This window comes from Aptenodytes patagonicus, chromosome 4 (assembly GCF_965638725.1).
Source record: "Aptenodytes patagonicus chromosome 4, bAptPat1.pri.cur, whole genome shotgun sequence".
In the NCBI taxonomy this organism is placed as follows: Eukaryota; Metazoa; Chordata; class Aves; order Sphenisciformes; family Spheniscidae; genus Aptenodytes; species Aptenodytes patagonicus.
The window spans coordinates 5,904,645-5,931,300 of record NC_134952.1 but is presented as its reverse complement, the minus strand read 5'-3'; the positions used below and the strand labels follow the sequence as shown (position 1 = coordinate 5,931,300).

General features: G+C 40.0%; 1 protein-coding gene across 2 annotated transcripts in view; it reads right to left on the bottom strand.

Moving 5' to 3' along the window:
* Positions 1-3,248: 3,248 nt before the first annotated feature.
* Positions 3,249-26,656, bottom strand: part of EIF2AK3 (eukaryotic translation initiation factor 2 alpha kinase 3) — a 43,100-nt gene continuing 19,692 nt past the window's right edge. For both annotated transcript variants that reach the window (XM_076335699.1, XM_076335700.1), the window contains 15 exons: positions 25,674-25,868; positions 23,570-23,700; positions 21,332-21,566; positions 20,905-21,067; positions 19,458-19,595; positions 18,839-18,961; positions 18,019-18,239; positions 17,556-17,668; positions 16,375-16,497; positions 14,963-15,112; positions 13,195-13,963; positions 8,611-8,778; positions 7,964-8,065; positions 5,543-5,605; positions 3,249-4,449 (listed from right to left, as the gene is read on the bottom strand). In XM_076335699.1, the coding sequence (XP_076191814.1) occupies positions 4,273-4,449; positions 5,543-5,605; positions 7,964-8,065; positions 8,611-8,778; positions 13,195-13,963; positions 14,963-15,112; positions 16,375-16,497; positions 17,556-17,668; positions 18,019-18,239; positions 18,839-18,961; positions 19,458-19,595; positions 20,905-21,067; positions 21,332-21,566; positions 23,570-23,700; positions 25,674-25,853 (2,856 nt within the window). In that variant the 5' untranslated portion in view covers positions 25,854-25,868 and the 3' untranslated portion in view covers positions 3,249-4,272. The remainder of the gene's footprint in view (positions 4,450-5,542; positions 5,606-7,963; positions 8,066-8,610; positions 8,779-13,194; positions 13,964-14,962; positions 15,113-16,374; positions 16,498-17,555; positions 17,669-18,018; positions 18,240-18,838; positions 18,962-19,457; positions 19,596-20,904; positions 21,068-21,331; positions 21,567-23,569; positions 23,701-25,673; positions 25,869-26,656) is intronic.

Below are 26,656 nucleotides of genomic sequence, written 5' to 3'. Positions count from 1 at the left end.
ACCAGTTTTAATAACTTTACGTGTGTCAGTCTGTGTATGGGAGTTAGGAGGGATGTGGTCGGAGCAGAGGTCACTTCTTCACAAAGGCACCCCTCTGTAGTCTGGGCTGTTGCTAAGGGTTCAACTCACTTGCTTCTGAAATATTGAGAGGTTCAGACCTTTCATTGGCTTTCTGTGCATTATCTGTGAGTTTCCTTATTAATTCTGGAAGGGAATATCCTATGTGGCAGACCCCAGGAGATGAGCAACACTTGCTGTAACACCGAGAGCCCAGGGGGTTCGACGGGGGCTGCAGGTGACCAAGACCAGCCGAAGAGGGGATGTGAAGAGGAATTATTACTTGTGTGTTTTGCACCGTGGCGTCTGCGCCCTGATGCTATGAGTGTAGCTATAGAGTATTGCTGGACCACACAGCCATAAAAAAAAAAAAAAAAAAAAAAAGACGACAAATGGGAACGATTATTTTTACCACTCCCAAGTGTTGTCTGGACTTCAAACAGCATCAAATAGCACCAGCTCCCCACAGGAGGGCCATGGACATGTACCTCACTGAGGGATTACCCTGAAAAGGCAGGACTGCTCCCAAACGTCTCTGCAGCATCGTAACAGTGAGTAAAAAGCAGGAGCTGAGCCCCCAGGGCCACAGCTTTTCCGTATCAGGGTCACGTGAGGGCTGGTGACTGCTCAGACCACAGCCATCGCTTCCCCCGGCAGGGTTCTGGTGGGTCTCACGCCGGTTTACATGGGAGAGTCACTGCACTCAGAGCCTGCTCTCGGACCGATCTCCTGTGGACATGAACCACTTCAAGGATGGTTTCTGAAATAGCTTCTTCTGAGGGCTCAATCACCTACTTGGGACAGGCAAGGCTTCTGCAGCCTGGGAGGCAGAGCAAACACAACAGAAAGATATCCAGGCTAACATTTAATGCTAAAACTAGTGGACTGAGGCACTCAGGGGTGAAGAATGTCACTTAAAAAAAAGGGGGGCTTAGTAAAAGTCCTGAGTCCTTCTGCTCTTCCAGCTCAAAGGCAGCAGAGGACTGTCCTCAGAGGTGTAGCAAAAAGCAAGTAGCTACTGCCTGGAGCAGCTCAGCTACTGAAGACACTGGTATAAGGGTCAGAAGTTCTCTCTAAGGGCCTGGTAGAAGAAACAGCCCTGACCTGGGGTTGCAACACCGGTACTCCTGTCAAATGACTTCATGGGGTGGGTTAGGTCTCTCAGCTCCTACAACTCCAGTAACAACACAGAAGCGGTAAGGAGAGTAACTACACAATCCTGCCCTTACTCTGGGAGAAGCATCTAGGTCCAGTGGGCACAAAGGTGGACAGGGCAGGATTCTTGCTCCCGACACCCAGTTCTTTTTGATAAACAGGACAAGGAATTGCGTTTCAGCCCCAAGAGCTATGGTGGGGAGGAAGCCGAGGGACAGACAACATCCTCTGCAAGAACAGGCCAGGACGGCAGTGCTGCACAGTGCAGCGGAACTCGAGACCAGAGCTCCCTTTTGCCGGGCTGTAAGCTGGCAGCTGTGCTATCCTCTGTGCTCAGGTGTCCCTTTGCAAAAAAAGGTGGCAGGAAGGTACACACCGATTTCCGTGGCCACAGGAAGACCTAAAACAGTCTGATAGCTGATCTCTAGATGTTCATAAAACTGAAAGAAGGCAGATAGACTTGTCTATGAGCCATCAGATGTTCCTGCCACCAGGGCCATCAAGTAAAGACTAGGATCTCTCAGACAAGGTGGAAAGCTGCTGCTGTCGCCTATACAGAACTGAGAAAAGCCTGCCTTCGTTGCTTTCCCTTCCAGGATGTGAGCATAGAGCAAATGCACATTAGACCAAAGGCCTCCAGTCTTTCAGTCATGGTTGACCATTCGGGCCAAGTTGACTGAAGAACATCATCTGGCAGAAGGACAGGGATGGAACAGGGAAGTGTAGTATAATTAAAACCTGACTTAAAGAAGGAAAAGAACACGGGAGGTGCACCCCTCTGGGGAGCCTGGTTCTGAAGAGCTGGTAAAATAGTCCTGGAGCTGATGGGGGTGTTGAAGCCCATGTGGATGTTTCACAGCGCAGAGAAGTGTCCTCTTCTCCCACTGGTGGGGCAGAGCAAGTGGAGCTGCGAGAGGCAGGGAAATGAGGGCTTGCAGGCAAGACCTGAGTTCAGAGGAAAACCTCTTTGGTTAGGGAAGACTTTCTTAGTCAAACCCTGGAGCAAGAAGGAGCAAAGACAGGGACAACACACACTAGCATCCAGTGCTAAGAGAAGCAAAGGCTCACTGACACAGGCCGTTAAGAGCTGAGCGTGGCCAGGTGCTTTTGCGGCTGGGCATGCACCACACAGGGTAGGATTCGTACATGCCTTTGAGGAGAAGCGTAACATCCCAGAGCACACAGGCACGCCTAGTGTGAACATGTATTTCACTGTTGGTACTGAAATGCTGCAGGGCTCTTGGAATAGGCAGCTACTTACATCCAATCCAGCACAGATATACAGCAAGTTAAAAACACCTTATTCTTCATTTCCTGTGCTCCATCAGTAATCACTGAACTGGCAGGGAAGCTGGAAAGGCTTCAAACATGGCCATTTATCTGTGCGTTTATAGCCGATGCTAACAGGGAAATCCAAGGGACGAGGACACACTTAACTGTCTTCTGTTTTAACCCAGCTAAACTCAATAAAGTTCTGGTTTTGACCAAATATTCACTGCAGCATTCTGACTTCAACTGGTCAAGCCAGCATCTAGGAGAGTTATCCAAGAGCACAAGACGACAATCTTGTGCAGAGCGTCCGCTGGTTTAATTGCTAGTCGTAGTGTCACACCACAGGTACAGTGATCCCCAGAAGGATTTGAATCCAGCATCTTTTCAAGAAACTGATTTCAGAGCCTACAACTTCAAAAATTTAAGCCTGTAAAACAGGAAAATGGGTTTATGCAAAAACAGTTCTAATAGCGTAAGAATTATCCCTTCTTCTTCCCTCTCTGTTAACAGTTGAGAGATTGCCTCCATAATCCACTCAGTTTAGGAAAGCTCCATTCCCTTCTTTCTTCAGATAGTGTCTCGCTTCCGAGCGGCATATTCACGTTTGCATCATCACACGCGCTGTGGCAGGTACGAGACAGGAAAGCACAGCAAGTTACAGAAATGCAGTGCCCGTCCTCCTGTTCCAACTGCACAAGGCTGCCATTTGCGGCGTGCACTGATGCAGGTTTTGAACAGAAACAACTACTGGGTGGTTTGTTTTTTTTTTTTATAAATAAAAAAAGTTTATTAAATCATTTAGACTTGAAAGAAGTCACAATAATTAATGCACTCGGCAATTATAGCAAGTGCATTCTGTACACCACCAACCCAAATGGATTGATTCTGTATTTTATAAATAAAAAATATTTACAATGAGAAATAAAAGCATGGCATTAGGCAGTTAAATTAGCAGATTACACAAATGCCTACCAGTTGATTTTTTAAAAAGTACAAATCTACAAGATTACATACGACACGTATAACTTCATTAGGTTTAAGTTTTCAGAATCACAACATTTTCGTACATAATTTTTACTATGGCTCTTCCAACCACTGCCTATAAAACCCCCTTTTTTAATGGAAAAAAAGCTCCTTTTCCTTCTCTACAGGTTTATCTGTATAAAATGCATTCCCTAAGATCTACTATAGTGCAGAAGTATGAAATGATTTCCTCTAATGACTGGCTATGGAGAGTGACAGTATGTACAACTGTGGTACTTTTTTGCTTCAAAAATAGTGCAGATTCCCAGTTTACACACCAGGGACAAAAATGGAGTCATAGTTCATTTCAAAACCGTCTTCGTTTCACCAAAGAGCAAGTGATCCGGATAGATACTCACTAGGCTTAGAGACTGTAATTTGCTCTATAAAAATACAGTATTTTAATTCTATTTACATGTTACAGATCTCTCACTTACCCAGCAAGCTGACATTTACAAGCTTCAAAAAAAACCCAACAAACCCAAAAAAAAAAGAGATAATGGAGCACAACATTGGTAAGCACAGTAGCTGGACCCATCCGCCTAGGAGAGTTAAGGTAAGAAAAATGGAATGTGAAAAGTGTGGTTACTGACTTTCGTCGGCTGTCAAAGTAAACGAAAATCTGTCCAATACATCTTATACATTAAACGTGGCAAAAAAAGTTTAAGTAAACTATTTCCAAGACAGACATTCTGCATCATAGGATCCTTCTGCTGAACAATCCCTGTAAAACCTGCCGAGTGGAAGAAGTGATCCTGAGGATAATTATTTGCTTGGTTGTCTTGAATGCTTATTTCCTGATAAACTCATTGTCCGTGACCTCTGCCTAAGCACTGGTTTTGGTGGGAGTTCCAAGTCTTCAAATACAGGATTTTCTATGATTGCTGCAGCCTCCGGTCTTTCAGTGGGACTTGGAGAGAGCATGTCCTTCACCATGGTGTACTAAAAGGAAACATGACACGTGCTGCATGAACCAAGTCACAAATTCTTTCTTATTTAATGTTCTGACTTCAATTGTGGCTGTATGAACAAGTGGAAAACGTCCCCAGTTGCTTTCTGATTAATTTGCGTATTATTAGTGCTTTGGCACAGTGGTTAGAACTGCATTAAACATTTGAAGATGTATCACTGTGCATCCGTTAAACTGTCTTTACTGTCAAGGGCTACAATCAATTTGGCAAATCAAATCTGACCCAAGATTCAATAGAGTATTAAACCTTTACATTATTTGCAATCAAAAGAATTTAAAAACATATGAAATATAATTTATGAGTAATTTTTAGCTTCATGTTTAAGCCACCATGTTTTAAGCCACACAGTAATTTTTCACAGTGATTAAAGGTTTTCCTTTAAATATACAGGTAGATTGAATATTTGTCTCAAATTTAATCAGAATTACACTGTCCTGCTGAGCACAGGACACCACATTCCCCTGGGCAGTCTGCAGCTGTAAAGCAAGAAAGCCTAGTCTCATTTAGCTGCTGATGTGAAGCTACCATGAAAACCTGAAAAGAATCTCAGCTTTTTATTAGAGAGGTTTTGTACATCACCTCCTCTTTATCTGCAACCGTATCACTTCAAAGATCTGCCTAATAAGAAGAACACAGCACAATTTGCTCCTGTGGTTTCCTACTTGAGAGATCCAGCTCCTGGAGTGAAATCCCATACAGCCATGGTGCTACCTAGTCTCCCCTTTACCTGTCTAGAACTCTGCACTTTCTCTTTGTGAATATGGATTTGTTGCAAGAAATCATGTCAGGATGTATGTGAAATGAATGACTGCAAGTGACAAAGGGAAGCCAGGTAATATCGTATCGTTACTGGAGGTAAACTGTGTGACAAAAGTATCATCATCCACATTATTGTAATGTTAGAGTTTCGAAACATAGAAAAGTACAGGGATAGAGAAATGCATCTTAACACGAAAGCTGTTTTTTTCCCCTCCATTTTTACCTGCAAAGCAATTGAAAAGCAAAGGAAAAAAGCTACAATTATTAAAGAAAAAGCTACAATTAATAGCATCAGATACACTTACCTCTTGTGCATATTTCTGAGTGAACAATGGTGGAAACTTCAAATTTCTAACATCACTTAAGATCTGCAAACATATTAAGAAAAACATGTAACTTTTCCAAAATACCATTCTTCAGTAGTATTACTCTATAATTCTTCAAAAAAATATGCAAACAAATCAGCCTGATGGAAAAAACTTGGTTTAAAGTCTTGCTTTAGTGGTTAAAAATCACAACATACTTGAATGGGCAAGTCGCTGCTTCCCTAGGTATACAGCCTGCAATAGGAATGATGTTACAAGAATTCCGATCTCTGCAGTTTTAAATCAGCCAGATACACAACCTTGTACTTTCTCACTTTGGCTCAACAAAGTCAACAAATCTGTGCACCACCCATAATCCCCAAGATCACCTACACCAGTATTAAGCCACACAAAATGACTGGCTCTGTCTTAACAACGTAAGCACTAGTCTTTATTTAACGTTTATGGACTAACGAGCAGATTTATCAGCTTCGAAAGCAGTTCCATGTTGCCTATTTCTGTGTCCTTACAAGGTAGCTGGTCTCCTTCAGCATTTCTTCCGTAACAAGCACATTGGCTCCATCTAGTGACAGTAATTTTCCCACGTTCAGGCACACAATTATTTGCAGCAGGCTACCTTATGAATTTAAGTTCCGTAATTTCCAGGAACCCATAATCAACTTCAGCATGTTTTTAGTGCAGAAGGGCAATATTTAGCACTTAATTTCTTTTAGATAGAAGGATCTCCTTTTGCAAAAGTTTGAGCACAAAAATGTAAGAATTCTAAAGTTAAAAAAAAATTCAATATTACTCCACTGAAAGTATAAACTGACCAGTTAATAGTGATGGGCAATAGTCAAGCTCCTGTTCAAGAGAACCGAGTTTTATGACAATAAAATGCTTCAAATAATTGTTCTCTTTCTCTGCCAATTCAGTCTGCATTTAGTGATCTGTTTTCAAACATCTAATTTGGAAACAAATTGCACTGCCACAGACTAACTGCTAACAGCTTGAGACAGAGGCGGGTCTCTCGCTCCTCCTCTGGGGATTTTTCCAGCCCGTTGTCACAGATTCCTAGAATTGGATGGGCTACCTGGTCAGGCAGAGCACGTTTTGCTTCAGCAAGTAGTGCTAATGCTTGGCTGATGCCAATGAAAACCTCGGCGTAACAACTTGGAAACAACTACTGAAGTAGCTAAACTCCAGAACTTGAGAATAAAGGGGTGGGGGTTTCTTTTTGATTTTATCAAAAAGAGTGGAATGACAGTGAAAATCATGGGAAGTTAGGGCACTCTTTTTACCCTCTTATGAAGTAAAACATCGGAGTTAGATGCAGTTTAGGATTCACTCCGATTACTTGCTTTGCTTCTATACCCAGGACAGAAACTGGAAGGGCAAAGCTTGTAGTCACTGCTGCAGGAGATCTTGAGAATCCAGGATAGCTCTTTATCGGGTATGTCTCTCAGTAAAACTGATTTTATTTAAGGAAATTAAGACTGGTTCCAGTGCAAGGGGTTCAAGTTAAGCACTGTCATTCCTCCTCTAGACTACGCTCTTTTGTACCATGAAAAGCCAGAGCATTTTAAGCAAGAGAATGCAACACCAGCGTAGGTAAAGCGTTCGGTCAGGCTGCATTCATGGTGTTCTTCAAGCTGCTTCTTAGATCTTTGCTAAAAACAATCCATCTTCATATGAGAGTTTAAACACCCTAAGCACATATAAATGACAAATACAGGTTATAATGACTCATTCTTTCCTGCATAGGTCACTGGTCACCATATACAAGAGGAAAAGCCTTCCTGGCTGTAGCCCCTGTTCTCTATGAACTTGTTCCTGAGCAAGATGGATCCCACGTGCATTTCAACGGCAAGGAAGAGTTATTATACACCATCAAACCTCCCAAACTCACAGCTCATGCTGTGAAAGTCATCAATTACTGGGAAGATTGTGCTTAAAGCTGAGTGAGAGTCTCAGCTAAGACTTACTATAGGAAAAGGAACAGCACTTTTTCACTGAGTGCTTTGGGTGAAAAAGCACTGCAGATGCAAACGAAGGAAGAAATGATAAAAATGCACAGCATGGTTCCAATTCTTGAATGAAAAACAAGCTGGTAGGCTTAAAGTCACAAGCTATATTTGTTGCTTGAGTTCTTGGATATCCTAGTTCAATAATTTCTCTTACTTGGCTTGACAACAGAGGAGCTTTGTAAAGAAATTAAGGCCTCAATTCAACTGCACACATTAGGAAGACTGCAATTTATTTTCAATGATTCAGGGGGTCTGTACAAGGCTGATAAAGAAGTTGTGCTCCTAATTGCAAGGCTTTTTCAAAACTGAGAAGAACCTCTTGCAAGTGTTTCACCAAGCGAACAGCTATTTTAAACGAATGATCAAACCGAGGATAATCCAATACCATACATACCCTGACCCTCTCCATCTGTGTGCTGAAAGGGTAAAGCAGCTCAAAGAGAATCAGTCCCAAAGAAAAGATATCCACTTTGTGCGAATAGGTGTTCCCACAGATCTGAAAATTCAAAATTAGGGTCAGGTCAAACTACTTACTGTATGTAATCATGTACAACATAAACAACCCCCTTTCAAGTCACCATATGGAAGTGATTAGCCCCGTGCAGAGCTAAAAACTACAGGACAGGCACATTGGCAAATTTCACCGAATGAGCATGGGTGAGCAAGGTCCTGATCATCAGCTCCTCTTTGCAGACCCAACTGTAATGTAAAATGTTTCAACTTACCTAAACCTCATGCACAACAGTGTGTCCTTGCCCAATTAACTTGAATATTATACAGTTAACTTTCTACTACATTAAAGGCAAGATAAATGAATGCATCTAAGTACAAATCATTAGCCACTTTTTTGCTATAATAAATATATATATATTAAAATATTAATTTTGGAATTCAATTTAGCTTAAAACTCTACTTTGAGAAAAAATTTAAGTAACTTGATTGCAACAATTTACTAGAAAGAGTGCCTGATCTTTGAGCTCCCAGGAATTCAGGTGACTTCCAGGCACTGCCAGATATAGCTTTAGAGCAGAGAGCACAAACCTGTTCTGGGCTCATGTAGAGTTTGGTCCCTACTTGTCCTGTGTGCCTGGCATAAGCTGGCATTGGGGTAAGTACCGATTCCTCCTCCTCATCTTGGTCCATAGCAGTTACCAGTCCAAAATCCCCAACCTTTACTATGTCATCCATTGTGAAAAATATATTGGAAGGCTAAGAAAACAAACCGGTGAAAAGAAAAAGATATGTAAGTAATAAACAAGTCTCTGTGTTTCAGTAGATACAACGCTTTGTTCTAATTCAGATAAGCCATGCTGCCAAGGCTAAAAATGCTCATTACACATCAGGTTAGCAGAACCAGCTAAGAATCTTAGCTATTTAGGAAAAAGGAATTACTCCTGCATTAAATAGTCTCCCTTCCTGAAACTCAGACTGCTCATTTCTTGTCTTTCAGTAGACGTTTACTAACACTAGGTAGGTCTGCTGAGTAACATGCACAAAAGTCAACAGCTGTGGGGAATGGCACAGATAAGTTATCCAACTCTCCATCACATGGCAAATTCACACCAGATGCTGGAGTTCTGACTCAGCCTTTTTTATTCTAATCTGAGTGCTAAACTCATTTGCCGTATTATTAGCCAGCACGTAGCACATCATCTTAGTGTTAAATTATAGATACACTGGAAGCCTGGGAACAAGGTCTGCTTTTCAGTTGGTACTGTGCAGTTTAACTGTGGGAAGAGCTGTTTACATAACAGAATTAAAAATTTATTTTTGATAGAAGCTTAAGAACTTTGCAATTCACAGGCGCAGCAACAGTGATGATCTGGCTTAACTCTCCCTCAGCTTGTTTGCCAGGTACCACTATCCGTGGCTTAACCTACTGATAAAGGAGACTGGGACCAAGATGCCCCCTTACTAATGGTACATATCTCAGATGGTTTCTCAAGAGACTTGCATTGTGGCTGACAGAATAGCACATGCCAAATGAATTATTATTTCTTTGAAACATGACCGCTCCACCTCAGTTACAAATAAAGACGGACACACAGTTCTGGGGGAAGAACAGACTGATCCTGCAAGGGGGAAGAAGCAGCAGGATTATGTATGGGGAAGGGCTGAGGCATGGTAAAGAGGCAGGTGGTGCTGGGCAAGCTCCTCTTGGAGCTTCTGGACCTTCAAGGCTGGGAGAACATGGTCCGTGCTTTGTTGACATAAACCCTGGAACAGGAGGAGGTAGATAGATACAGAGCCGTATTTTTCCATAAGATTAAAGGACTACAAAGCTGACCTATTTCAAAGTCCATCTGACTTCCTCAGTTAAAGACAAACCCGCTCTGTTCAAGAGAGAAACAAGATAGAAAAAAGGCTGCTTCGTTGTTTTTTTTAAGCAACAGAAAGCTCTGAGAAAAGCACTACAGAAATAGTTAGATATAACTTGTTAGTTCCACAGTGCCCACATCCTGCCTCTAAAACTGCCTTCTGAGCCAGGTCTTATCTCCTGCTATATTTTCCTGTAATGAATGTCATGCCCTTCGGAGTTGCAGCTCATTTAGCGCACAAAAGCTACTACCCTGTAAACCCATAGCGTCTCCAGGCTCTCTCTGAAGCATTTACACGGCACCCACCCTCTGACTGCACACCCACGTTGCCAAAAATCTTTATATCAGAATTTTAATGCTCAAGGCAGAAACGTCTCCATTAGGGATTTGTATCCCATTGTCTTGATCTCCATTGCCCTCCTCCTCCAACCAACACACAAGAAGTCAACAAGATCTGTCTTGCTTCGCGGAGCAAAACTCAACAGAAAGTTTTATTTCCTGTGCTTCTCTGGCTGAAAACAGATTGTCTCTGAATGGGCTGGCATATAGTTTCTACAAATTAAGGAGAATGGACTTTCTGCTATCGCAAACTGCCAGCAAAAATAAGCCATCAAGGCCACATACAGAAAGAGGAAGTCTAAGGCAGACGCACACAATTTTGATTTAAATCAGAAGAATACAACCACCCTCTAGTTTAGTTATCTTGCCACTTGCACAAAGAAATTTCTTTGCAGATTCTTCAATCAGAATAAGAATTCCCATTTTTTCAGAGATATGAATAAGCTACTTATACAACTGGAAGACTACTGTTTAATTCAATTAATGCTGCAAAATGTATCTAAGACTCTTCTTGCAGTTCTATGAAACTCAATTTCTTTTGAGCTGTCAAGCATGACCGACAGACTATCCTGGGAATAACAGTAAATTCACTTGACAAACAGACTTCTGTTACTGTACTTCATTTTCTTCAAAAGAATTTGAACTGTGAGTTATTCACTTGCCTACCTAAATTCCTGCCATCTTGTCATTATGGTATCTCTGATTAGTAGGAGCCTAATTAATGCATCTCAATATGCACTGTTAATTTAAATATTTAAAAGATCCTCTCGAATCTTTCAATATGCATGCATACAAATTTATTTTCACATAGGTCAGTAAGTTTTTGTCGGTGCCAATGGGAGCAAGAACTGGCCTCTGCTATCAGCTAGCTCTGCCTCTAGCAAAGACAAAACATCTTTGCAGTTTATTTGCTTATTAGTGCTGGCATGAACTTAGGGTTGCATGACCAATCTCTTGGACAAATTGCAAAATTAGGTGAGATCTGTTCCAAGGAGCTTCTGAAAACTATAGGAAAAAAATAAATATCCTAGCTGTTGTTTCGACCAAATTAACACATAACAGAAACTTCCAGGATCCAAGAATAACCTCTATACACGCATGGGAAGTTTTCTGAAGCAGGAAGTTGTTTGTTCAGGGAGAGCCTTTCCAAGTTGTTTATACCAAGTAAACAAAATAAAATCTCTTGTTCAAATTGCTGCCAACATTGAACTTTTAAGATGTTCCAACAAAACACTACACAACCACTGATTAAGACTAATACAGCTTTAAGTGAAGATCTACACAAGCTTTACTGAACAGTGATCTCAGTAAAGACTGCAGTATCGTTAAGAAAGATTATTAATTAACAAGTCTAGCAACATAGTAGTATAGCGTTTTAATTACTTTTCTGGTTAGTTTCTCAAGCACTAAAGATTTTTCAGATAACTGGTTCAAGGTAATTGCTTAATGCTGATGGGGAAAGAAAATACTTGGATGGGTTCGTGAGTTTTTCCAACTTTGACATAGCCTTTCAGTGTTACTTGAATCCCCTTTTACTGCCACATCTGAGATGGCATTTTTGTCTTTTGTTTCTACTGATACCAAATGATTACCATCCGAGAAGCTACAACAGCGGTTATAATCATCTCAGTATTTACTCCACTGAGGTAGGTATCAATGCCTCCTCAAATAAGCAAAGAGAAACAGGAACTGCCTCTCCACCGTTTGGCAAAAGCAATCCATTTCTCAGAGCTTATAATAGTAAAACTAACTTCAGCTGGGCTCTTTAATTAAATTCTGGTATTTGGTAACACATACTGACACTTCCAGTACTGAAAGTTCCAGCAAGATTAGGCACTAACGTAGGATCAGAAGCAAAATGAAAGAAGGGGTACAAAAAGTTACTCCCGACTTCAGTTACATTAAATGCCAGAGATAAAAAACACCTTTTCCCAGTCTTAACAGGCTGGATGTTATCAGACATTGAAAAGATTATGAATCCTTCAGAAAGCTGCATTATGCTAGTCGGCATTGACTCAGAATTCAACTCCAGGACAGTTTACATTTCAATCCTAGAGCAGCAATACTTAATTTTATTTTCTCTAGCCAGGAGTAACACTGCTGCTCTTAGGCGGTATTGCTATAGAAAGAAGAAGGAAAATACTAGAATTAGAATCATAGAATCATTTATTCGGTTGGAAAAGACCTGTAAGATCATCGAGTCCAACCGTAAACCTAACACTGCCAAATACTGCTTCACTTGAAACGGTAGAACAGGATCCAAAATAGCTTGCTTTGCCACACGGCTCAGCAATGAACCACCCTGAATTAAAAATGCCATAAAACAAATGCAGCTGATCTGTGCCAGGTACAAGAAGTCTTGCTGTAAGAAAGACTTTAATTGCAATAATGAATGATCAATGTTTATTTCCTGGAGCACTGCACCTCCAGATTATTGTACAGCCGTTAACTCCGCTTTTGTAACACCCATGCTGAGGTCACTGGTAAGAGTCAACTATTTTAGCAGGATTTGTCTCCCATGCCACATTACTCCCACATACAAATAAAATTTTACCTGTATCCACACACTCATGATCTGTCAGTTTAAAGCAGAACTTGACACTGAACTGAACAGCCTGGCACTACTGTATTAGGAGCAGTCAAATTTGGAATTGCTGATGCTCAAGTTTGCAATGCAGTGGAGGGACAGCTACCCTGTGATGCCATTTGAGTCAGTCCATGTGTTTCAGGAATTTCACAGCACCAGAGACTTTTGTATGGTACTTTGGGCACAGATAATTCAAGTTACGATAGCTCCAAAGATAATCTCACAGTACTAAACCAGAAAACGTTTGCCTATAAGACACAGCCAGTGAGGTAACAAGTTACAACCAGAATTTGGAAAATTCAGGCATTCAGTGATGATCATGCCAATAAATAAATAAAAAATACCCCAACACATTTCCTACAGTAACCTATGAATACAAACCTTGAGATCCCTGTGCATTAATCCTTTGCTATGCAGAAAGTCAACCGCTTCAGCTATCTGCAGAAATATCTGCAGACACTCTGTCCTTTCCCTCTCCTCTATCATGCATCTTCTGCTCATCCAGTCTTTAAGGTTCTCTTTCCGGCAGAGCTGCATCTGGATGTAAAGATACACCTTTGGAGAGGTGGGCTTGACTTTTTCTGTAATATTTTTAGAAAGGTCCAGGCTTAAACTTGTTGGCCTTGGTGGAGAAACAGAGAGGGGGCTTCCTGAAGCAGATTTCTTGTTAGCGGATTCCTTTGTAGTTTTTGCCTTATCCTCAGAAAGACTTTCATCATGTGAAACATCAATTTTTTCTTCCTTACTAGAAGCATTTCCACAACCAGAATCCTCAAACACAATAGAAGAGGAGGTCCCTTCCCTCAGGTGTACAACAGGAACAGTTGAAGAACAAATTTCCAAGGAGTGACCCAGCTTGTTATTGTTGATAGTACTGTCTTCTACATCACAGCCTGTAAGGACACTGTCCTGAAGGTTTAATAGTGGATCTTCTGACTGGTGTAAGTCCCCGTTGTCCACGGCAGAAAATTCCAGAGGAGAAAACTGGCTGCCTGATGAATCGGACTGACCACAGGGTATTCCCACAGACCTTACCCTCTCCAATGAAGTGGCAATAACTTCAATGTGCTCCTTTGTAGAAAATGGCTCTGTTCTGATCTTAAATGATGGGACGTCCATGGGACTGGGAGAACTGAGTGGCCAATCAGTGCTAGAAGAAGAAAATCGAGAGAACAATACTACAGAACTTCATTCCACTAGAAATGCATTTTCAGAAGCCCAGGTTTTAACAACTGCTACCTCTGAGAGCACAGTGTCACACCATAATGGTAAATAACTATCCAAGTGTGGGAATCACTAATAACCAGGATTTAGCATCTGTTTTTCTTAGTGAGGATAATGCTTTCTCATTGAGACAAGAGTGTTGATGAAGGAAAATTTAGCAAGCTTTACTGCCTGGGTTCCCAATGTGCAATCAGGCTCATCTTCAGCTTGAAAAAATTCAGTCCTTTAGAACATGCATTGCAATGACTATTTAAAGTGCCTTGGAAGAATTATAGCTGTAAAATGTTAATTTGGTGCCTGAAACATAAAGGTTGCTGTATTCTAAAAATTGCCAGGAGTGTTAAGATGTTATTCTGAGACCACTAAATAGTCTTGTATTAGGCCTCATTCATTAAACACTAACATACAACCACTTTTTCCTTTCTTTTAACATCCTTTAAGTCCTTTATCTAATTTTCCATTTCTAACCTACTTCTACCAAGCTTTATAAATCACCACTCTGATTATCCCTCACAGATTTATGCTGAAATAAATTCATCGAACCATTGGAGTACTGAATCAGATCCATCTAAACCAAAACAACAGAGAGGAGGAAAGCAGTGGAAAGGAACAAAGAGGACAGAGATGCCAAAGTTATGCTCCAACCTTCCAACCACCCAAAGATTCAATTACAGAAGTTAAATTAAGAACTACAATATGTTTCCTAAGCTGGAAGAAGGACCTTAACACAACAGAGGACCCAAAAAATCAAGACATGCTATGCACAAGTGTGATATATTTGTACCTTGTGCAACTGAAAAGTTGACAGGCTAAGTTAATAACTATCTGTTTCCTACATAGTCTCTCCATCTTCCTGGATCGTCTACCAGTTCTGTTGATGTACAACCTCAAATTCAATTGTTAAAAAAAAAAAAAAACGAGTTACCTTTCATCTTTTAACCACTGTTCATCCATCTTTTCCTGCCATCTCTCAGGTGGAGCTTCCAGCCATGCGTTGAAATACCGAACAATACCTGGATGCTCAAGTTTAGCTAACGCCTTGACTTCCCGCATCACCTTTTCACGAGCCAGCTCCCTAGGATTTGGGGTGAGGAGAAGAAAAACAGAGACACAGTCACATAAAAGCAACAACATAGCATAGAAACTTCTGCAAAGGAATTTAATCAAAGATAGCGCAGTATAAACCAGGCCAGTAGTATTGCTCTTCACCCCAAAAGACAGATATGTCTTAAATCCCCCAGAGTAACTCCTTTAGGTTAGAAGTGTGGGGGAGCAATATGTGCTCATAACAGCTAAGCATTTAGTCATCTTTTTTCAAATAATTATGGGCAGCAAAACTGAGAAGAAAAGGCTCATCTTGCTCTCAACTGTTTACAAGGATAGAAAAAAAGACCACCAAACTGCAATATTCTACAGGGATATAGAAGACACTGACACAAAAGACAGACAGTAATACCTTAGTATTTCTTTTTTAATTGGCATAACATAAGGAGACTGCAGAAAGACTATCTCTGTTCTATGGACAGGAAAGCAGGTAGCCTGCTATCTTACTGAAGTAAATAATCTCTCTTCATAAGACCGTAACTGGATCAAATGAAGTCAGATGGTTTTATTTAATGATTTTGAATATGCTTAGAAAAGAAGAATTCAGGCTACCTTAAATTTCTGAACAAAACCTTCAATCTTAAATAGTCACGCTTATTTAACACATTAAAAAAAATAGTAATTCTAGATTTCATAGCTTTACCCCCTCCCTCTACTGGCCTGCCTGTTGCTGTTCTAACTTGAGATTTCCAGAAGCAGTGTCTCCCATCTCCCACTAAAAGGAAGTGCTGCAAGCTCTGTGTAGGGTAATTCAGCAGCATGGCTTGACCACCTATGACTGAAAGAAAAGGTAGGGGTTGTGGGACCAGAAAATGAAACAAATGGACAAATGGAGTCAGAAAAGCTGGTGAGGGAGAGAGAAAAGAAAGAGAAGGTGGAGTAGGAAAGGTAAAGAGAGGAAGGAGAGAAGCAAATTAACAGCGCTACAAATAACTGGTCCTGTTATCAAAGGCTCTATTCATCAAGGAAATCAAAGGAGTTCCCATGTAGCCGCAGCATCCTCACAAGGGTCCTGCTATGCAAGTATTTTAGCCAAGCAGGTCACCCTTCTGCTGTGATTAAATATGCCAAATTCTCGATGCCAAAACTAATTCAGCCCCCCCATTAATAAGTATGTCATTCATCCTAATGCAGTATCTGGGAAATCAGTTCAGGAACAGATGGTTCAGTGTAGGATGGGATCCCACCATTCATTTATTACCTCTTCTATATCTCAACAAACTCATTCATTACCTGTTAGGTAAACGGATCCTTTTGATAGCGTAGTTGCAGTCATCCACTTTATTTTTGGCTTCAAAAACTACTCCAAAACCTCCACGCCCCAGACACTGAATTGGTTCAAAATCTGTCAGATATCTAGGAGGAGAAGGGTGTGAGGAAGGGACAGAACAATGGAGGGAGGATAGAGGAGAAAAATGCATTAGTATACATAGAAAAATAAAGTAATTTATGACTAAGAGTGAAACATTTCTGTACAGGCAAAACATGCTGAACGACTTGAAGCATTTCTTGTCTTTTTTCCCCAGCTCACCCACTGAGGCAATCAGATGGTTTATGAAATGGACAGTTGCCAATTATGCATTTATTCAGTGTCTATCACAACCCAGCAAGATCCATTATCCATACACATGACAAACTGAAGAAGCTTTTCAGAGCATCAGGTTGCACGCTTAATGGATCATGGACCATGGGTATGGAGCCTAAGTTTCTATACCCAAACTAGGTGGTGACATTATTTAGTATTTTCTAAATCATGATTTGCCTTTAATCCCACCCTGAATAACTATTTCTACAACTAGTCCTTCTAAGCATCCCTTCTGAAACATCGCTGGTCTTAAATCTCACTACCTTTCTTATTCTTCCTCATTTTAAATAATCCAGTTCTTACTTTCAGTGAGTTATAAATGTACAGGAAACGGTCACGTTTTCTCCAGAGTGTCATGACATGCCCCTATACACCGTTCTGTCTTAACCAATTCCTTCCTAACAGCAACAAAAGTTTGTTCCAAATATACTCTGCTTATTCTGCAGAGTATATAAAACATATCTGTTTCCATCTGCAATTGCTGTTCTCTGCTTTAATCCATAAACACAGAAACAGAGGGAGTAAACACTGATTAAGAACTTAAAGAATCAATCTTCCATTTTGTGTATCAGCAGGAAATAGGAGAGCAACATTCCTGATCACAGGTATCCTGTAGACTCTCCGGGATTGCTTAGACTAATCATAACTGCAATGTCCCCCCAGGAATGGGGTGACAGGGTTCTTTGCGTCAGTTGCCAATTATCCTGCAGAGTCGCAGGACTAGGATTAGGGTAGGTAAGAACAAGTGAACACCTAGTCTTTCCTCCAGACAGCATTAGCTGTCACACTGACTAAAAACCCTGTACGTGTTGTGTTGCACTGAGCTCACCTTGACACGTATCCAGAGTTCTTGACGTCACTCCAGCTGGTGTCTTTAACATCTCCACAAGTGGGCTCATATTTACTATCAGTCTGACACTGTGTTTCAGATTCCTTCCGCAGCTAACAAGGGTTACCAAAACAAGAACAAAAACCAAACAAAAAAAATTCAACTCCTTAAGTACTGCAGACCAGTTTGTACCCCTAGATAAGGCATTAAATAATTTCAGTGTAAATATCTCCAAAGACATCAGATATGGTTGAAGCAGTCTAATCTGCTTGCTGATGCAGTTAAGTAAATTGCATATAGCAGCTGACAGCCTTCACAGATAGATTAAACAATAAATTTAAGCTTTTGATTTTGTTATCTCATTAGTTATTAATTTATTAATACTACTCATTGCAGACTCAAAACCAAAAGAAAAGGCTAGAATAATACCTTCTGTATTTAGGATTCAGAAAAAAATACTTACTCTGCTGTAAGGATGGGGATGGAAAAGTTTGCGTACGATAAAAGTTGTGGCCACAATGCAAAATATAATGGTGCTAACAATCTCCTTCCACCAGTGAAGCAGAAGAACAGGATCTTTTTTGCGAATGTTCTTGTAATTCGTATCATCAAAAAATCTAACAGTGATCTGGGTGCTACGTTTATTTCTCTCTCTCTTGTAGTAGGGTAAATAATAACCATTATCTGTGTAAAAAAGACACAAAAAGGGCATAGGTTTACTTGTAGGTAACTACAAAACAATTTTGTCTTCTCATTAATAGGTTTCTTCAACAGACACAGGGTATTTTTGTTTGCATGTCCCAGGATTTTAAATGGGACATAAGCAAATTCAGTAAATCAAGGTTGTGGACTCCACAGCAACTAGGTCTCCAATCAAAGTTTACCACCTCAGAAGGCCTGAGCACTGATAGCTTTAAACCAGAGTATCGTCCATATGGAAAACTTTATACTGCCAAGCTGTCTCTAGCACTGTTAGCAAATTCTGAAAAAAATAATTCACAAGCTTTTTCTACTCGGACCAACTATCAGTGGCAATGGCAGCACACACAATACCTCTGCAGTAGCAATTTCTGGCACTCAAGTGCTTTGTGTGGCACTAGTTGTACATACACCACAATTTGGAAATCCTAGCTTGGGCAATAATTTCCTGGTTCCTTAAATGTTGAAAACCCCAAACAAAACATATTTAAGATCAAACAAATGGCCAGTTACTGAATTTCACAGATAATAAATGCGTAAACCTGGCTATTTGGAACTCTTCAAAATTTGGGACTTCCACCTACCATATGGATACTGCAGAACTGAAAGTGCTCCATTACTGTACTCTTCATGAGAATACTTGTCATTGCTGAGACACTTATCGAACTCATCAGACCCCACCAACACTGGAGTCCTGGAAGGAGAATCTAAGCATAGAAAAGACACAATTTTCTGAGCTGAACTGTTATAAAAATTCTGTTCTTGTACAAATTTCATGAGAACTCCAATTGCATAATCTTAGAAAATGTCTGTTGGACCAGACCATGAGAACAAAATTAATGCAAGGAACATTAAGAAGGTTATTTTAAGGTAACTGTTAGTTAACACTTCTCCCCCCCTGCCAAAATACTAGTTTTGGACAAGTCAATTCACTCATATTCACATCACTGCATAAAACTTCCTCCTCTTTTTGTAGAAAAATTTGATTTAGAAGACCAGCATTTCATTATTAAGACCCTGTAAAATCCATAGTAAAAGAGAGCAGACATTAAATATTTAATCAGAAAAAAAAAAACCCCAACTAATAAAGCACAAAGATAGTTCCTGAACTGGTTTACAGCTGGAAACATTAGACTAGTTTGATACATATTGGAAATCAGAAAGGTGTCCTGTCTTTTCAGAGCTAGCTCAATTGTTACTTACGGATTAAAGGTTTCCATTTGATTTTGGGAAGAGGAATAATTGCATTATCATTCCTGGATTCCAGAGCCTTTGGGTTGCTTGGGAATTTCTCAGAAATTCTGACTGATGACTGAAGATACAGCTGGCCCCTGTACATCCCTGAGTAATAAACCATAGAGCGTATTAGTCTTAAGATTTAGTTCTCTTCACCTCTGGCATAAAATTGCCCAGTTAAAATATGTGGTTAACAACATTTTTGAAAATATTTCTTTATATTCTGAGAATCTGAGATACTGACTCTCATTACTAGGCTGGATGAATTCAAGTAGCACGTTCCCTTTGTTCTAGAAAAGCAAGAGATCAGGACATCTCATTTTCACTGCTGGAGAGCTGAGGCTGCAGAAGAACGCCAACAATTTGGAAGAGGTATAAAGCACCTTGGGCTTTGCAGTGGTAAGAATTCTTTCAAACTTCTACCCTTGTTAATGCTGGTACAGACTACTCCTCAACAGCTATTATGAGGAAGGCTGGAACAAGCCGGCTTCTTCCTAGTGTTATTCTTTATCTGTGTAACCACTTACAGGAACGGTACAACATGTAAAGACTTATAGAAAAAGGCTAAGGTAAATGAAGTCTTAGAAAACCAAAGCACGTTTACCTCCCAGAGACAGACAGACAGCTGAGAGAAAGAAGGCCCTGGAGCCACTCTATTTCAAATTGTCACAAACTACATCAAATAAATTCTGATGGCTGGATGAAAACTCAGTCACATAAAATCTTAACTGAAATTTCTTCATGGTAAGTTACTGTCATCAATGTAGAAGAAAAAATTAATGTCACAAATTAGCAGGCTGGAGGCAGATATTGCTCATTGCTTACCAAGCAATAAGACTGCCTTGTTAGCTATAAACCTACCTTTAAAAGTTTCAAGACTTTCAATCATCTCCAATGTACCGAAACTACAAAGCGGTGAACAGTTCAGAATGAAAAAGGAAAATATTTATGGTTTTGAAATGTTTTGGTTTTGAAAAAGAAAAAAAAAAAGAAAAAAACAATCTTTTAACTATCACTGTTTAGGCTAAACAGTCATAGATATTAATTCTGCCATACCTTCTGTAATTGTCAGAATTTCTAAGATGGGTACACAGAACTCTGACTTTGAATGGCAACAGCAATGACGACCAGAGCAGGCTAGGAAGAGATGAGAACACATCTCTACCTTTTGAAAGTCTTTAAATCAAGAGAAGGTGCTTTTCTGGGATTTATATGTTAGTAAAGCCTCAATTTTTGGGCTTTATAAAGCAATGTGGGTTAAATTTAACAGCCTACATTATGCAGAATATCAGACTGGACATGTTACAGCTCCTCTTAACTATAATCCAACAGAACAGAAAGGTCTGCTTTAGTACAACCTCAACAGAGAAAAGGATAATGTTTGCTACAGAAAACGCTGCAGTAGGTGCCTCACCCAAATAGACACTGGATTCTGTGGCCCCTCTGGCAGCTTCCACAAGATCTTCTTCATCTTCCAATACTTCATTGTTCGCAGTGTAACTTGTGTCATCAAACAGACTGATCGGAATTACTTTGCCATCCTTAACCAGCCATGCAGAAGCAATTGGAGTGCAAAACTGAAGAAGAAAGAGGTAACTGGAAAATTAATGTTGTATTAACTAGGTATTATATAAGAATAATGCTAAACAGTGTGCTTAAATTCCTTGTTTTAGTTTTTGTAACATGTAGCGGCTCAAAATCAGAACTTCAGTTAAAAAAATTACAAGCAGATGTGTGCTTCTTTACAAAGACAGCACCTGAAACCGAAGATGAAAGACATCATCTATGATGCTGCAAAACTTCTACTTCTGTAACATTTAATATTCTGCCTTTTCCCCTACCTGGTATTCCCATTCCAGATGTCCTCCTCGTTTGTTAAAAGCCATCACCTTCCAGTCAGCTACTGAGACCTTTATCACTGTATCTTTCATCATAGCTTCCTGCTCATCCACATCTGAAATAATTTTTGTTTCTTCTTTGTTCATATTTGATTTAAAATCGCTCTCAATATATCCCGCTCTAGTTTCAATATCTGGGACATAGCGCAGCTCGAAGTGACCAACGCTGAAATTCCACCTTAAAGAAAAAGAGAAAAACTTTGTAGAAACAACTTATATATTCCAAGGAAGTCCCAAATCCTCCGTCCAGATGATTCTTAAGCTGAATTACCTATATTTGACTCATATTTTCACAGTAAACTCTCAGATTGTCAGACAAACACAACTGTACCAGGAGGGGGAGTGCTAATCCAGAATACAAACTAAACAAGCTAAGAAATCTTGTCCAACATGATGGGCGAGTTGAGAAAACAGCTGGTGAAGTAGGGCCAATGGCATTCAAGGTTTAGTATATGGAGAGGGCAATTAAAATCACCAAGTAGTACAGCTGGATCTCTTTAGGTAGGAAAAATGTTACATGTCTGATGAAAGCAACAAGTATAAAGCATTTGGGAAGCAGCATTCTACGCGAGACTTATTTCTCTTCATTAATAAAGTGGATTTAATTTGAAACGTAAGGTTTTTCAAGCTGGGGGAGGGACAATGCTATTTTTTTGTTTTAAGCCCACACACAACCTAACATAGGATCTCTTTGACAGGTACTTCATGAAACCAGGACTGCTCATGTTCCATAGGTTAACACTGAAAAAAGACAACTGTATAAGGAACACAGGCCTGTCTTGCATAGCCAAAAGCTCTTTCATTTTTGTAAACCAACAAATCAGGGCAGAAACTGAAAATTATTTTCAGTTTCTTTCAGAGAAAGAATAATTCTTATTTCCATGATACAGCCCAATGCTATAGAGAAGATACAGAGGGGAAAGGATGGCAAGTTTGTGTCTTGAGCAGCAAGAAGGGGGAAAATATTTCTTGAACAGTATGTTTGGGTACCCAAAGTCTCTCAGGACCAGTCTGGCATCAACCAGGAGCCAAAACACCCTCCTTAAAGAATTTACACCCCTATGGTAAAAGCTTGGTGTATTTTATATATTCAGTTCATTTATTAAAAGCTTTTCTTTCTCTGGATTAAAAATACGGAACTATCTTGTAAACTCCATAGCAACGATACCATGCCACCAGGAAAGCACCTCTGTTTCTGACTACAAAGACAGGAGGATTCAGGTGCACAAGAAAGCACAATCAGTCTCCAAGACCCATGGAATCCAAGATTTCTCTTTTAAGACTTCTGATCTGCTAATCTATTCAAGTTCTAGTTGGGTTATCTCTGATACACTATCGATGCACAACCTGTCAAATCCTGCTGCAAACAGAAGAGGGAGCAGGGGAACAGGGAATGACTAGTTCTCCACTAAATTGTTGGGCAGTTACTGTATCTGTGTATGGCAACCTGCCTTTTAAACCTGCACTTTATGAAGTGGGTTTTGGTTTGTGGGTTGGTTTGGTTTTTTTTTGTGGAATGCATGTCTGTATTTTTATAGAAACCTTGATGTATTAAAACTTCAACGTGACAGCATTAGGAAAGTCACAGACTGAACCAGTTTCTACAGCTTGTAAAGAACAGACCACCTCGTTATGAAATGAACAAAGTAGATTAAGAATGGGAATTTTAAAAAAGAAGTAGTCTGAAGACTTTTTAAAACGAAAGCTAAAGACATCAAGGTTAAAAAAAAACAGTGACAGTTACCATGAGTAGGTAAAGAATTTAAAAGTGAATCAGTAAGTCATAAGATGACTTTTAAACTGTCTCCTTTTGTACAAAAATTAACAGTTGGAACAAACATTAGTGATGCTTGCCTTGTGCAGTAGAGCAGTGACAAACTCTTGAGGTACGCAAGGACATGAAAAGTAATTTTGATTTGATTTAGAGGGAATAAATATGTGCACGTATCTTTTCTGTCTAATCATCTATAAAAACTGAAGTTCAAGACATTTTTCAAAAGCACTGAAGAGCAAAGGGGTTAGATCCTAGCCAACAGTCTGGTGAATTCCTTTGGTTAACAATCTAAACTCCCTCATGCAATTCCTAGTCTAGTAAGAGTAAAAAGAAGGTCAAATCCTTAAAACATTACACATTAAGAACTTCCCTCTATCAGATTGTTTCCGAACAATTCTTACGCTTACTTTTCATTGCCACTGCGTGGTCCAACAGCACGGACTGTTTTCTGGGTTCGGTGTAATAGGAGCGTCTCCTCCTGTTCCGTTTCATCGTCATCCCACCGGCGACAGCCCATAGCTGAGCAGATGTACTTCACCTAAAGGACAAGGCAAGAGAGTCACACGTGCTTGGAAGTTCTGAAGAACTTCAAGACAAACAAATGTAATCAACAGTGATATTCAAAGCTAATGATCCTTCCAACACATTTTTGGCACACAGGCGATTTGGAGCTCTGAAATTTTAGATCCTCGACTTGAGAGATGTTGAAAAGCCTGGTTTAAGAGATAAGTGCGTTTCAGAACTGTAATTTTCAAAACACTCTAGGAAGCCTACAGTTTGGGCTATCTTTGACTACACTATCAACGTTTTTCTACTTCCAACAGAAAGAAATCTTAGCTCTCTCTTTTCCCACTATTTCTATGGACATTGAAAGATCATTCCTACAAGGCCCATAGCATAATCCTGCTTTTGTGCTATACTTGCCTCAGCATAACTCTATTAACTTCAAATGAAGTACTATTGATTTCTATAAAATACCACAGAGCCTTCCCCCTTTGCCTTGTCAGCTATTAAAGGCGAAAGAAGACATTATTTAACTGTCACAGTCACACAGATTTTGCAACAGTCCCAATCTCAAACAGAATTTGGATTATACAGACAACTGTATTTTGAAAAGCGAGTTGAACACACTTTCAGGAAGTCTGAATCGACATCGTACTGCCAAAGACAACAGACTGCCTAAACTCTTAATGAGGAAGAGTCAGGCACTATTTCCTGTATGAGGCACCTTTGCTACTGTGAGCATAAGCCAGGAATCAAAGCAGAAACCCAAATTTTTCACTTCCTGAACACTGGGGGAGGAGCAGTCTGTTGGTGCACAGTGCCCTCCGCTATCAGTGAGGAAATCAAAATGATTTCATGAACTCTTATTTTGGGTCTATGCTCTTTATCACCAGTGATCACTCTACACCATGCCATAGAAGTGCTCTACATTGAAATGTACGGTCAACATGAAAAAACTGATTTTGTGGAAAAAGAACATTGGCAGTTTAAAATTTTTAAACTGAATCTATTTTTTTAACTTGTTTTAAAATGCACCAACGTTTCCTATTTAGGAAATGTCTGTTCTTCACTACACAAAGTATCTACAAGAATTTTACTGACATCTGACATTAAGGAGGGGGAGGGGGATGTCAACTCTAGGACTGCGATAATGCAATTAATTCCTGTGCTTTTTCTAGCCTTTTTTTCTTCTGTGTTTTTTCAAAATATAAAACTTTTAACCAATGGATTTCAGAAGAAAAATACCTTCTGAACTAGTCAGACAGCAAGTAGTTTTCAACTTAACTTTTGCATATAATTTAAAACGTAAGAACTTCTTCTAAGAGATAGTAAACTTGCTGACAACTACAAGTCTTAAACTTTTGCATATGTTGAATGTTTTTATTGTTTTCAACGAGCTATCCCTCATTAGTTGTGAAAAATCTGAAATTAGTTGTGAAAAAAAGTGTGTCACCTAAAGCCTTCTTTTATATGCAGTAAGCTGAACAGCAAAGACTACTTCAAGCAGAGCTATACGATAAAGCTGAACTCCTCTCCCAGATCGGTAGAAAGGGGTCATCCCTCTTTTTCACCCTCACCCACCTCTGGTCACAAAACCCCTGTCCCTTCCCTTGTGCTGGCTCTGGCACTCCCCGACCCCTTGCTGAGCTGGCTACAGCTAACCCAGCACAAAACTAATCCAATAAAAAGTGAACAGTTTTCTGTTGGGTTAGCAAGTTGAATCAGCTTAGCACGGGGTGAGACGTGTTAAAGCCAGCACAGGGGATACAGCAGGAGCTCACAGGCAGGAGGAGATCGCAGTCAGCGGCTCAGTCATATCATCTCACTGCACCAGCTGTCATCCTTACTCCAGCCCGCTGCATTTGTTGCCCAAGAAGTTCAGATTCTGCCCTTTTGTGCCGTGCAGTTGTATACTTGAGCTGTACTGCAGTTTACATCTCAAGAGCAACCTATTTGCAAGACAGTGCTCGAAACATACATACGCAAGGCAACTTTTCAGGCCCTTACCTTCCCTGAGTATGAGCTTAGCCCATAGGTTGTCAAAGACTTTCCCCCAACCAAGACAACGTCCTCGCCAAATTTGTAGGATGACTCGAGAAGAGATTCAACTGTGAAAGGAACTGCTTCCATGCTCTCTCGATCCCGATCCCACTGGAAAAGGTCCCCATCCAAGGAAGGGATTATCATCTTATTTCCAAATACCTAAAATAATTGAGTTGAAGGTTAGCTACCATTTAACCACAATTTTATCAAAACACACAGATCACAAATGGAAACAGAAACACTGTATAAGCAAGTACAGTGCAATTTATTCCAGTGTCCTATTTTATGGTTTCATATCCCAGAGTCTTATTTTTCAAAGTTATACTTAAGACAGGAAACTTTCAGGCATTCAAATCAAATCCATATTTCACTACTCTTAGTTAAAAAACCAGTTCAGCGTGTGACACTTCTTCCACTTTAAGCAAAACATTTTAAAGCTTAATCAGTTGATACATGAGTATTCATCCAAACTGTAGAAAATATGATACAGGGAGAAGCATTCTTGAAGAGACAGTCACTGGTTGAAGTGCAAGTTTTGCAGACTATTTGTGACAGTTTCAAGACAGTGGCATCGTAGGTAAAGTTCTACTTCATTGTTGTTGTTTTTCCAGAGCTAGTTTACTGCTAAACACAGAATCAATCATTCTCTCTAGATCAGAAGACTGAATTCGGTTTTAAAGGAAAAGCTGAGCCTGTATGTGAACTCTTTTACAATTAATGACTGCTCCAGAACATCTATCCTCCTGTAAAGCCGAGAGCGCAATTATCATCGAGATCAAAGCTCACATTTCACCTTTGCCTTTCCAGACAGTTAAATCTAACTTCTCCTCCTCAGAATTCCTTATCTTTAAGTATACCGTTCCTGTATGTGCTGGTTTTGGCTGGGATAGAGTTAATTTTCTTCCTAGTAGCTAGCATGGGGCTGTGGTTTGGATTTGTGCTGGAAA